The following is a 13,773-nucleotide window of genomic DNA, read 5'->3' as shown; positions in this document are numbered from 1 at the left end:
GCTCTGAGCCCCCAGGACAGCCCCAAGCCCCCTCCTCCCAGCCCGGGCACACAGAGCACACAGCAGTCAGTGCAGTGCTGGCAGCACGCGGGTGGGTAGGTAGGAGGCCACTGAACTAAAGCTGGTCCCAAACCTGAGAGTACAGGCTCCCTTCCAAGCTTGCAGCCCCTTCAGCCAGGCAGCAATGCTGCAGCTAATCCTGCAGAGCCCCTGGCATGGCAAGGTGACACTGGCACACGGTCTGCCAGCCAGGCAGCCCACACCTCACCAGCCCCAGAGCCAGCCCAGCGCAGACCCGGCATGTGAGTGCACACACAAGAGGCAGAGAGACGTGAAATAATGGTACAAAGCAGGTGTCTGTGCTGCCCCAAGTGCCAGGCACCAAAATTGTCTCACCTGGCTGTTCCCTGTGAGCCTCGCGAGGGTCTGAGAGCTGGGGTCTATCTGGTGAGGTGGGCCTTCCCGCGCCTCTTGTGCTAATCTGCTCAAGGTCAGAATTAAGGACGGGTTGAGCCCTAATTACGCATGATCCAACCAGAGCAGGGTTTTTTAAAGAAATTATCTAAAGCATCTGTCATTTGAGGGAAATGACATCTCCGTAACTGGGGCTGTCTCCTAAGGCGTCAGTACAGGTTCTCAGCTAGCTCTCTGGCTTCAGTTTCAGCATCTTCACCGAGTGGATGAATGCATGGGCTCGCTTGAAACACACACGGGGACATGCACAGTTTCTTACCCTCCGAAGAGATGGCATTGGGATTACACTCATAATAGCGCTGGGAAAAATGAGCCAGCACTCGCTCTCGCTCTTGCGTCTCTCCCATCAGAGCCAGCTCCTTTAGAAAGGACCTGAAGAAGAAGCAGCAGCGTTGGTCCCACATGAAGCCCACCTTTCTCCACTCCACCTTGCACAGGAGTGGAGCTGCATTTTCTGGTCTGGAGACACCCCTGCATGCTGGATGAAGCCCTGCTGTTGGACATCCCTCCCAACACACCGCGGGACTCCCCTCCAAGCCCTCAGCACTATACCCTGCCAACGCATTGCAGAGATGTGCGGCCAGCTCCAGGAGCTACACCAGAGAAGGAGGTGGGGGCAACACCAGGAGGGTCCGGGCTCGAGGCCTGAAAAGCCAGTCCTAGGTGAACCTGACAGTCACCCAACTACACCGACAATTTTGTTATGACCAGGGATACTCTTCCCTCGTTGTGTGGCTGAGATACCATTTTGGGAATCACTCTCCCCCACATAAGAGGTAAGAGGATCTCCAGGTGGGAGCCACAGGTTCTGTGCACTCCTGCAGATCTGTGTGTGGTACGGAGCTGCAAAGGGCATGGTCTGCTGGGACCCCACTCGGGTGGCAACCACACATACACACATGTACATGCACTCAACTCTGACCTGAGAGCCTGGTCCAGGCTCATCCCTGTGAACACGAAGAACTTCAGATATTCCCCTGCCACCATCCTGCTGAACTCATTGCTGAAATAGAAAAAGCAGGGGCAAGAGTGAGATCAACCAGACTGTGGGGACAGCTGAAGGCATGCAAGGGTGGGGTGGATTCTAGGAGGCTGGGAGCTCCCCCAGGCTGTGTGAAGCGTGCTGAGGACAGAGACACCCCACACTCCCATGAAACTCAGAGGAGTCACCCACAGATTCAATGGGAATACTGGGCATGTACAAGAAACTGGAGAAGGTAGAGCTGGCAGGGCCCACAAGAGGTCAGCTAGCTGTCCCCCTGCCCCAACACCTTCGTGAAGCACCCAAGATGCAGTCATGGCAGGAAGGTACCAAAACTTAGATGTCTTTTAGTTTTAGGACCTTTAAAAGGAACACCTGCTGTAGATGTACCAGCCACAGGGAGTGGGCTTTGGGGTCCTGCCAGCTATTCCCCGCTAGCCCAGTGCCCTGCCAGGGCAGCAGCTGTGGGTGCATCGGGGGTGCAGATGGGTCCCTTGCAGAACAGAATGTTCCTTGCGAATACCCACACGTACTTCTTCCCCAAGTGGCGGGCCACATCTGCTTTTTTAAAGCCATCTAGGTTGTAGAGCCTCTTGGCCAGGCGTTTGGCAGCCTCCAGGTCAGCCTTGTGCCCATTGGAGAGGGTGTCCGTGCTGCCCAGGGCCAGCTGCTCCACGCTGTCCATCTCCGAGTCCGAGTCCGAAACCAGGTGGCTCAGGGGGTGGTCACTGCAATGGGAAGGGACGCTCCACGTTAGCCTGCCTGCAGATCCTTGCTTCGTTTGGCTTCTTGGGAAACACAGGGCCCTCACCCTGCTTTGGAGCCTCACTGTGGGGACCTGGGGTGAACAGCCCCAGTTAGGGACACTCTGAGGTCAGCTCTGGGAGCTAAGGGAAGGTTTGGGAATGTGGCTGGAGGAGAGGTGGGGTGACAGGACAGCTCCACTGACTGATGACAGGACCAAGGCACCCAAACCTGTGTCCAAACTGGATCTGGAGGAATGGGACAGCTCTAAAGTCCCCCACCCTGAGCCTGTGAAACTGTATGTGTGGGCTCAGGCTGTGCCAAGCTCGGCCATGGCGGAGACTGGGAGCAGAAACGTGTGCACATCACATGCCGTCCTACAGATCTGCACTCATTTCTGAACCTTGACAAACTCCTCGTGCTGCTCTCGAGCACAGTTTCTACCCGAGACGAGATGGCTATTAATTCCTTTGCTCGCCTTTTCCCAGCCACCGGCTTTAAAGCACTTCCCAGAAGGGAAAACAGAGGCAGAGAGGGTGAGGACAAAGGAACCCCCCCCTGCCCCCCCCAGCTCACAGCGGGGTGTACTGTCTTCTTCAGGCTGCCCATCAGCTATCAGCCCACCATGCCTTACATGGCCACGTTAGGAGCTCTTGGCTGAGCCCCTGAAGCAGTCTGACTCAGCGCGCAGGAGTTATCCCGACCAAAAATCTGGTTGAATCTAATCAACAACGAACGTTAAGCAACTCTGACCTCGCCCAAATTTTCTGGCAGCCTTCACAATGTTCCAGTCTGATTTATTTTTAAAAGTCTCTAATTGACTTTTAAGAAGCCTGCTCTCCTGAGCCAATTACCCAGGCCAATCTCCTTGAGGCACTGCTTCCTCCACGAAGGACGAGCCTCCTTGCTGCTCAGTGCCACCCGACCCAGGGGAGCCCTGTGCAGCGCTGGCAGGCTGCCCCATGGCTGGGGGGCTTCCGAGCACCTTCCTCCCACCCCCCTGGCACCCACAGCCAGTGTGCAGCGGGGAAAGCTGCTCTGTGCTCAAACCTGAGGGCCAGACGCTTCCCTGGTGAAAGCGGCTCTGACACCCGGCCAGTTCCCAGGGAGATGCACTTGGCTCAGACCACCGCTGAGCTTGGCAGTGCCGGGCGGTGATTGTGGTAAGCCCTCGATGGGTGGCTCAGGGCAGATCTGTGCCCATTTGGCCCCAGTCCTCCCCAGAGAGCCTGTCCATTACCCCATGCCACCCTGGTGGGAGCAGCTGCAAGAGTAGCCACAAGGTGGCTAGGCACTCACTGGCTCTGAGTCCGCCTGCTCTGGGGAGCTGTGCTGGGCAGGTTTTCAGCATCACCATCCCCATCACCAGCACAGCCCGTCCTGTGGGCACCCCTAAAACCTCTCTTCCTGCCAAAATAGGGTGGGCACATCCAAAGGTGCTGCTGGCATGTGCTCTGGTGCTCACTGCCCTCCAGCTGTGCCCAGCTGTGCCTGCACTGGCTGGCAGGGCCAAAGCTGGCTCGACAGCAGAACAGGATGGGTGCTGCTGGGCCAGTGCTGGGCACACACACCTCGGCCCCGCTTCAGCTCCTTGTGCAGCTGCAGCTGCCGTGATCAGCCAAGGGCAGGGCCCACATGTTTTCCGCTTCCCAACAGCATTCCCATGCTCCAACTGCATCTTCAGAGCAAGCGGCTGCTCAGTCACCCTCTGAAGACCTTTCCATTCTTCTCAACCACCATGACTAATCACAGCTCAATAACCTGGACCTTGCCTGTCCTGCCTGAGACGTTGTCCTCCCTCACATGGCCAGTTCTGGAGCCTCCTGGGACTAACCTAGAGCTCTGAGTCTCTCCCCGTGACTTCTCTTCCTGATCCTCATGCTGGATCCTGGATGCTTGTGCTGAGCATCCAGGCATGTGACCATTTACAAAAACCTCTCTTATCCTTCAACATCTCTATCTCCTTGCAGGCTCCCAACCCGTGGCTGCAATTCTTTCCTTGCTTCTTGCAGTTGGCATGCAGGGATCACAGCCATGGTCTCCAAGCAGCTTTACCAGCGGGATCTGCTGTCCCCTTCCTCACCAAGTCCCCATACTGATTTGGGGTTTTACATCAGAAAAGCACAGCCTTGCTCTTAGGATGAGGCACTACCCAGCTGTGCCATGAAACGGATTTTCTTCCAACACTCAGGCCACTCTCACGCTATTAAATACAAACCATTGGCCCGAATGAGTTGAGAGCGCCCCAGTGGTGGCACCCGTCTGTCACCACTCAAAGCCCCAGCTGGCTTGGAGAACGTGTAGTTTAAAGAGAGAAAAACCAAAAGCCCAATCCTCAAGCTAACGGAGAACAGCATGAAGAGATATGTCCACATCTGAGGCAACTGAGGTGATGGTAATTTTCTTGCCAATGAGCTAATGTCTCAGGGTGGGTTTTTTTAGTGTACTTTCTAAAGTGACATTTCAGTTTGGCTTGAAGAAACACTGAGATAATATTTTTTACATTAGATACATTTTCAACCCGAGAGTTGGCCCACACTTAAGGAATAAATATCAAATTTGGTATTGTGCGAGTATCCTCAGCGTGCCAGAAATGAGTCATCCCCAAGCAGACCCAGTGCTAGCTCACCCGCCTCCCTGCTGCTCGCCACATCACTGGGGGCACAGGTCCCCTTGCCACCTCAGAGTGCTCACGAGACAGCCCGGGTCCCCAGCACCTACGTTGGCAGCAGCAAGGTGCTTCTGGGGGGTCTCTGTGAGGAAGGCACACGATCCAGCTCAGGGCTCGCCCTGGGACAGAGGGTTTTCACCGGCCACCTCCCACCCCAGCTCAGCACAAGGACCACGTGCTGCTCCTCACCCTGTGGAGCTGCTGCAGGGCCACGGTCCTGCCCAGGGCCACCGCACCACAGACCCTCCTTCTCCAGGGTCCAAATGTTCCTTCTCGGGGCCAAACACTCCTTTCCTGGAGCCAGATCCTCGTCTCACCCCAATATTCCTCCTCTGGCCGACTCCCTGGAGTCCAGCAGGAGAGACCGCAGCACCTTTGCTGGCTGCAATGCAGCATGCCACTGCAGGAGCCCCAACATCCTCTCCACGTTGCCACCACAAATGGGGCTCACTCAGCACCATGTTCTCTTTGTGGCTGCCAGCAACCAGGAGTTCCAAATCTTCTCTCCTGGATGTGGGGCAGCAATGAAGCACCAGCTCAGCAAAGCCTGCTCTGGAGGGCTGGCCTCCAGCTCCTGGCTGCTGTCAGAGATGTATCTGCATGGTGAGACCCTTCCCACACTGTTTCTGCATGGCAGCACCCTTCCTGTACCAATGCCCTGCTCCCAGCAGTGGGGAAGGAGAGACATCTCTGGGGACAGGGTGGGCTGGGTGGCCACTGGTTTCAGCTGGGGGTGCTCAGCTGAGCTCCTGGGTTGTCCAGGTCCTGCCTGACACATTTTCAGGTGAGACACCTGCTGCAGGAAACTCAAACCCTTCAACCACAATCCAAGTGCCACTTGCTCCCCACGGGAGGCTGGTTTGCATTCTGCACCATCAAGGGACAGGGCAAGGAGCCTGGTCCGAGCCTGTGAGGGAACACATGCATGGGGCAGAGCAGCACTCTGCCCTCGATTCCTGATGCCCCACACGCATGGCTAGGTGACCTATGCCTCTGCCAAGTGAGCCCAGCCTGCCTAATATTGCTGCTAAGAATGTACCAGACCAGATCTTTGGCTGAGCTAAATAAATGCAGCTCCCTCCATTGGTCTCAGCGGAGCAACTTTGATTTATGACAGCCAAGATCTGAGCTGGTTCATTCCTCGCAGAATTGAAGTTAGGGCTGGGAGGACACTTGAAGGTCAGCCAGGCCAGCCTCCAGCCACAGACGGGGCTGCTCCTGCTTTCTGGCAGCTCTGGAGTCCAACCTGGTCCTCAAATCACACAGCCACAGCAGCACCCGCCAGCATTACTGCTGCCAGATCCAGGCAGGACCGAACTTTGGGCAGCTTTGCCCTACTCCCTCCTGTTTCTCTGCGGATTCCCAGAGCCTCCCCTGCAGCACCAGCTCTCTCCAGACATGCCTGCCTGTCCTCCAAGATGCCATCCCACCAGCCCCTCTTGTGGGGGGCACAACTACTCCTGCAGAGGACAGGGGCTGACTCTGCAATACCACCAAACAGTTTCAGGAGTCAGCCTCAAAATCTGGTTGCTCACCTGCTGGGTGGAGGGTTATCTTCTCCTTCAGAGTCACAGATGCCATGAGGTCAGTGTAGGGAAACCCAGGTCTCTCAGACCCTTGGGCAAAGCCCAGCCTAGGTGCTCTGGGTCAGACCTGGGGCTGGAATTAACGCCTGACACAAGGGGTTGCATCCCACAGGGATGTGCCACTGCCCATGCCTCTGCCAGCTGCCCCCATCCTCTGTGCCATGGAAGGCTGATGCGTTCTCTGTCCCAGCTCCTGCTGCCCTTCATGGCTTAACACAGAAATGCCATGGGGAAAGTCCCCCCAGCCCAGGCTTGTGCCCCATTTCTTGTATGCCAACACTTGTTGGGGAGACCTCTTCATCCTGTGCCCTAGCTTTGTCCCTCCCTTCCCTATTTCCATCCTTTCCTCACCCCTCCTTCCTCTGCTCACCCTCACCCACAACCTCCCACATTACACCCCAAATCCACCCCCCAGGGCCCCAAACTGGGCACAGCTCTCAGGGTATTATCTCACCAGTTTGCCCAGTGCCAACCGGGACCTCAGGCCAGCTGACAGACCTGTACTGGCCTTGGCGAGGAACACCAGCTCACCAACTGCTGCAGTGGGACCTTACAAAGAAGCACAGTGGAGCTTACCTTGCCCCTCACTGTGGTATCTGGCCCTTTTCACCAAGTGTTTTGCAGCCCTTTGCTGCTGCTTCTCCTGCCTGCCCTTCCTTCTGTCTTGCCCTAGGCGATGATCCCGATTCAGGTCCCAGCAGAGCCTGCCTCGCTGGCCTCTCGCAGGGGGGGGCATGTCACGTCCTCTCCCTCTGCTGGCACTCCTCAGGGACCAGCATGGCTGTGCCCAGGGCCAAGGCCAGCTCCAGGGGAGCACCATGGGCAGGGGAAGCTGGGTGGCTGGATTTCAGGGGGCTTGCACCCCCAGAGAGATGCAATTTGCCCATTTACATCCAATTTGCTTGTCTGTGGGGCAGGTAGCCCCGGGCTGCGTGCAGAGTGAGGTGGCATGCTGGGCACCCACTTGCACCCAGCAGCGTGGCAAATTCCAGCAAGCTGGACCTGCATTCACAAAGTCTGGCTGCCAACACAGGAGCAACCTCTCTGCAGTCCCCAGGGCTGCCCTGGATCCCACCCTGCCATCTCACCAGCACCGCATCAGCCCCGGCCAGCCCCAGAGGGAGCCCCCCAGCCCTGGAGGGCTGTGCCCCCACATGTGGTCTGCAGGTCACCGTCAGGGCCCTGGGGACAGCCTGCTTTAACCACAGCCCTCTGCCTAGCGAGAGTGGGGGACCTGCACACCTTCCCCTCCCACCCTAACAGGGTGATAACCTACTCACAGAGCCTCTGCCCCATGCTGGGGGTGCTGCCGTGGGATGTCCTGGGGAGAGGGTCCCACATTGGGACCCTTGCTGCTCAGCCACTGCTCCCTCCCTTTCAGCCAAGGCCACTGGAGGAGGTGCAGGCACGCCAGCGCCCGGGGAGGCTGGGTCTGCACTGAGGCACACTCCCCATGTACAAGGTCAAGAGTCTTAGATTATCGCCTGCTGAGGGACATCAGAGCCTTGATGTGAGCTGCAAGGCTGCGTGACCCAGGGCCATCGGCCACAGGGGACACTCCCCTGGTCTGGCCACCCCTGCCACTGAGAGAGATGGCAAGTCACAGGCTGCAGGGCCATCCCCAGCCCATCGCAACAATTAACGACAAAGGGTTTGGGGGCACAAGGGGGGCAGCTGCAAGGCAGCACACACAGGCCTGGCATTTGTCACCAGTCACCCCCCATGCCAAAGCCCTGCAGCCTGCAGTCACCTCTGCCAACCCTGAGACTGACAGCCAGTGTAAAGCACAGCCTCCCCCACAGACACCCCCCCCTGCCTGGGGTCCCCAGGCCATCTGAGCTAGTGTCAGTCCATCTGTACTGCTTGTGGCCATGGCCAGTAACAAATGCCCTGCTCTGGTCCCAGTGGCACGGGTGATGTGGTGTTATGGTGGCTGCTGATGTTCCTTAGTTCCTTTCCCCAGCAATTTCCATTAAACACCCCTTAATGGGAGCATCACAGGGATACTCCCCGCTCGAGCAGATCAGCCCTGCCAGGCACCAGGAGCTGCTGGCTCCAGCTCATGGGAACCTTTGAGCAATCAGCCCAGTCACTTCTTTGTCAAACTACTTGGGAAGCTTCAGCTTCATGGTCTGTTACACTTGGACTCTAGAAAGTTGGTAGCACCAGTGATGGGGAAAGAGGAAATTTCTTGGACCTCTCCCTTGCCAGAAAGCCCTGCCCCCCAAGGGCTGACCCTGCAGATGATGGACTGTCTCAGCCCCTGGCATCCCATGCCTTCCCTGCTTCCCAGTCTAGTTCCTGCTCCCAGTCCCAGTCTCCACTCCTCTCCATGGCACAATAGTGGATCGCAGCTGCACCCCCCTCCCTGCCCACCGTCGCCCACAGGGGCTGCAGGGGAGGCTTCCCCCATGCCAAGGAGCAGAGAGCTGGGCTGCTGCCTGCCGGGGGGCTGTGGCAGGGCCCTCCTTCCCCACGCCTCATTTCCCACCATCTTTTCCTGCAGCCTCCGCTTCAGGTCAGCGCTGGCAGCATGGCAGGTCTGAACATTGCCCGCAGACAGGCAAGAAAGGGGGCCTGGGTGGGTCTAAGAGAAGAGCTGTGCAGGGACCTGCCAGGAACCAAAGGAATCATATTTTAATGGGAAAGACAGTTGTTTGGGGCTCTGCATGTGCAACAGAAGGCGAGGCTGGTGTTTGCAGTGCTGTGGAAAGCCCAAACCTCGGGGTCCCCAGGCCAGGGAGCACACTGTGGGCTGTGGCTGCATTTCCCCTGCGGTCCCCTGCCACCCAAGCAGAAGTACTCCTGCTTGCGGGGGCTGGCAGAGGAGAAGGGGCTCAGCAAAGATGCAGTTGGGGGGGGGACACACAACACCCCTCCATGGCCTGTGCTGCAGCCCAGCACTGCTCTGAAACCTGAGCTAGGAGGGGAGCACGGTGCCGCAGCATCCTTGGCACTGCCAGTGTGCTCTGCGCTCCACTGACTATAAACCAGGGAGGAAAAACCCCTGTTAAGCCACCTCATTGCCGTTCTTGCTGCCAGCTGTGTGTCTGCACCCTCCCAGCGCACCTGTCCTTCACACCCTCACCTCCCTGTGCCCCTGCGGCAGTGGCACAGCGGCACTCCATGGGCAGTAAGTCAGACACTGTCCTCCCAGTTTCTCCAGGGCACTCTGTTTCGCTCCCTTGCCTTGGCAGAGGAATAGGAAGCCAATTGTCCCTGCAGAGAGCACTGATCATGGCTGGATGCTGCCACTCTTTGCTGCCTCGTGCCTCGCCGACATCACTAGCTTTACTGCACAAACCTTGCCCAGACTCTGTGCCATCACATCCCCAGCGTCAGTGCCCCAAAAGAAGGGAATCACTGCCCCAAAATTCTGTTGCAGTAATCCAGGGACCAAGGAGCAGATGTGATGCCCCACTCTCCTCTCTTAACTGCAGGCACCAGGGCTCAGACCCCCACCTGGCCACCCCAAGTCAAGCCTACGAGGATGGTGCAGGTTGCAACAAGAACTGACATTAGGTTTGGTCTGGAAAAGACAAAACCCAAAAAAGTTCGGTGTGGGAAAGTCCAAAGCCTAGAAAGTGGATGAGGGATTGAAGAGGCTCTGGCATTGCACAGAAGGTCACCTGGCAGAGAGACCTCGTGGGGAGGCAATGCAAATAGTCATGCCAGCACTGGCCCTCCTAAGACATCAAATTCCCCGAGAGCTACCAGCTCGGCAGCTGAACCACAGCACCAGACCTGACATCCTGATTGGACCTGACCACACTCTGGATGAACGTTCCCTGGAAAAGGGAAAGGATGTGGCTTGCCAACTTGCCACATGGCAAGTGCCTCAGCCCAAGACCTTGTTGGAAGCGGGATGAGTGCAGGAAGGCAGTGCCTCAGCCTGGACATGGTCTCACACAGGGACAGGCTGGAAGTGGTGGGGCCAAGCTCCCCCAGCCTGCTGCACCAGAGATCTCCCCAGGCATGGGGCAGCCATCTGGAGCCCAGGTGCAGGCAGGCTTGGAGCAACGTACAGGGAGGCTCTGGTGGGCTGTGCCCATCTCCCAACGTACACAAGGCTGAGGAGGTTCCAGAGGCCAGGACAATAGGTACAAGACCATGGAACTCTTGTCCTCAAGAAACAAGAGGCTGCTACTCAGATGGTGAGGGGTGCAGCAGTATCAGGAAGTCTTGGCCTCCAGGACGGAAAGGCTGCTGAATTTCTACTGGTACTCGACTTCTGACTGGCCTCTCCCCACAGTCACCATGGATGATGGAGTGTCCTGCTATGGGAACCACCACGGGATTGAAGTCCTGGGACAATCTGTTTGCTAGGCTGGAGAAAACCTTACAACCCCCCAGCACTGACAAAGCTGGCAAAAATGAAAAAAGGAGATGTCCTCCCATTGACGTGTTACTACCGTGGTGATCGCTGGCCTCATCAGAAAAGCTAGCACTCCCCGTCCTGACCCTTCCCCACTTCCCCAGAAACACAGCTTAGGCTCCGGCTGCAAAACACGCCGCACAGGGTTAGACCCCACACTGAGCCTCGGTGGCCCAGCTGGACAGCAAGCTATTTTGGTCACTCACCTCATGTTGGAGGCCAAAGGCGTACCAAAGCTGTCCTCTGAGTGGCAAGGGCTGTGCCGAGCACCCTTCCTTCGTCTCCCCCGCTCCTCCTCCCTCTCTGTCCAGGGGGCATCTGTGGCCGAACTGGTCCCAGAGTCTGGCTCCAAGTGAGCCAGAGGAGCAAAGTTCTCCTCAATCAGCTTTGCGCTGTCTCGGATCTGTCCCTGTATTTCTGGGGTGAGGGTTGGGAGGTCAAAAGTGAAAAAGGTCCCGTGGGTGCGGGCTGGGGAGGAGAGAATGTCAATGGAGTCCAGGCTGGTGTAAGATGTGCCTTTGGCTCGATGGGACTCCATGATGCTCTCAAAATGCTTGCTGAAAGAGTCCATGCCATCCTTGGAGAGGCTGTGCCCTAGGAGGAAGGGCACTGGAGACTTGAGCATATCCTGCGTGTCCCGGTCCATGATCCTAGAGGGAAAGAAAGTGAGAAGAGCAGGTCACTGAAAAGCAAAGGATCAAAGCCCCAAAACAAAAGCCCACACACTGCTCCAGAAGGAAATTGGGGAGGGCAGAAATCTCCTCTGAACATCTGTAGACCTCCAAGGAAATGCCTCACCTGCCCAAGACATCATGGGAAGAGGGACAGGGCTGGCCTCCCTCCAGACACATGCTTCTCCTTTAATGCGCCACAGACTTTTGTTCCTTTAGTAGTTCATCCTCATAAGAAGCTTATGAGATGGCTACTGCTCCCAGTCACTCGACTTGAGCTTATATCCAATAAAGGGCTCAAGCACCAGAAGCAGGATGTGATTCAGCTCAATTTCCAACCAAATCTGGAATTGGCTGAGTTTTCCACAAGCTTTCAGATCTCCCAGCATCCAGAAGGCTCCTTCTGAAGCTGCTCAGGACAGTGTGGCACCTTCCTCCATGAATGCAGCACCGTGGTTGCTGAGCACCACCCTCAGACCATGCCCAGCACCCACCTACCTGCAAGGTCTGCTGGCTGGTCCCAGGAGATGTCTGAAACCCAGCATGAGGTGGTGCTGAGCCCCAGGTTTCTCAAGGCAGTACAGAGGGAACCTCACACCCAGCTCTGGGCTTGAGGACCTGAGCTGGCCCATGTCCCAGAGGCCAGGCTTGGTCCTGGCTCACCATCTTGTCAGGGATCAGCTTGTCTCCAATGCAGATCTGGGTCCATCCCAACACAGAAGTTTCTAAACCCTGAAGACCCAAGTGCTTTGTCCTGTAAACTAGGGGAAGCGCAGCCTGCCCATCTGTCTGAGCATCAGGGATATTTCCAACCCTGGCAACATCAAAGCTCCAGCCGTACAGGCATAAACACAGCCCTAAAAGCCTACTTTACTCATAAGCCGCTATCACTTTATTAAAGCAGCAGAAAAGCACTTCTTATGCCACTCTCGCCTCTGATTAAAAGAGAGGAACGGCTCCAGCTTGTCATAACTTTTGTTATGAACAAACAGCTTCGTGCAGACGGCTGAGAAGATGCATTTCTGTTACAAGCACTAAATCATTTTCATTCATTAGCCTTCACGTATCGCTCAAAAATCTCACCCTGATTACTTCAGCAGGCCAAGAGCTGGCAGCTTGGCTCCCCCAGAGTGCTGGCTGGCTCCCAGGGGAGCACAGCGAAGCCACCTGCAGGTAAGCAGGGCAGGGGAGAGGCTGGACTCGCCCATCCACCAGCACTTCCCTGGCTGCACAGCACCGTGTGATGCTCTTACCATGCCCATAGAAGCCCCAGGAGCAGCTGCCTCTGAGGTGGCTTTCTGGCAAGGACAAGGCAAAGGAGACCTCTTTAACATCTGCAGATGAGCTTTACAGATGTGATGTGCATTCACAGTTCCTACCACCCAGCTGTGTGCTACTGAACCAAGCTAACGCTGCTGACTTAGTTCTGTGCCTCGAATCTTTAAGGAGGGCGATGGGCTGTGCCAGGGAGGACAATGCCAGCAGACAGAAGGGACCTTCTTCCCAGAAGAGGGAGCTGGGCTCATTCTTGTGATCAAGTATATTGCCACCAAGCCACAGGAAAAGCACAGCTGGTTTTGTCTACACCGTCCAAGCTCTGGAAGCAATCTTTCCTCCCCGAAATATTAAGCACAAAGCTGTTCATCTCCAGAAGGATCTAGTCGCAGCAGCCAGGCTCAACACTGCTTGCACACACCACTCCTGTTTGGACACAGATACTTCATCAGCCCCTGCTACACTGCCCATCCCCCCGCCCCAGCCCCCCAGGAAGGGTCACCACACCATCACCAAGCCAGACAAATGTGGCTGGGAGGAGCAGAGAGGAGGGGACGCAGAATCTGTAATTGAGCATCTGCGCAAGGGTGATGGCAGCGGGAAAGTAAATAGGTTTCCAGCCTGGAGCTGGGGTGGGAGAGGCGGTCACAGCCTTCCTTGGGAGAGGGCCAGGTGGGTACAGAGGGGAAGCAGATCCCAGGAGCCTACAGCCACGCTGCATTGCATGTTAGTGCCAAAGCCAGCAGGGGAAGGTCTGCCCCCGGGATGGCTGATGGAGGGGAAGGGGCAAGCCCCTTCCCCCCACCTGGTGCTGCAGAGCCATCCACAGCAGCGGGGAGAAGAGGGAAAAATCTCTCTCCCTCAGCCCCTCACAGTGCTGTTCTCTCTCTGCTAAATGCTCCTATGACCCTCCAGACCCCTGGCTGCCCCAGCCGTGCCCCATTCCTCCTGCCTGCACAGACATGGCAGGCACTGTCCGGGGATCCCAGCTGAGC

General features: G+C 56.8%; 1 protein-coding gene across 6 annotated transcripts in view; it reads right to left on the bottom strand.

Annotated features, from left to right (window-relative positions):
- Positions 1-13,773, bottom strand: part of PSD (pleckstrin and Sec7 domain containing) — a 47,564-nt gene that overhangs the window by 16,435 nt on the left and 17,356 nt on the right. For 4 of the 6 annotated variants that reach the window (XM_040606269.1, XM_040606270.1, XM_040606268.1 and 1 more), the window contains 4 exons: positions 11,039-11,482; positions 1,984-2,184; positions 1,397-1,477; positions 734-846 (listed from right to left, as the gene is read on the bottom strand). In XM_040606269.1, the coding sequence (XP_040462203.1) occupies positions 734-846; positions 1,397-1,477; positions 1,984-2,184; positions 11,039-11,482 (839 nt within the window). The remainder of the gene's footprint in view (positions 1-733; positions 847-1,396; positions 1,478-1,983; positions 2,185-11,038; positions 11,483-13,773) is intronic. The other 2 variants (XM_040606271.1, XM_040606273.1) reach the window with 1 other exon arrangement.

This window comes from Falco naumanni, chromosome 9 (genome assembly GCF_017639655.2).
Source record: "Falco naumanni isolate bFalNau1 chromosome 9, bFalNau1.pat, whole genome shotgun sequence".
NCBI classification, from domain to species: domain Eukaryota; kingdom Metazoa; phylum Chordata; class Aves; order Falconiformes; family Falconidae; genus Falco; species Falco naumanni.
Note: the sequence above shows the minus strand (reverse complement) of the source record. Positions and strands in the feature narration are given on the sequence as shown.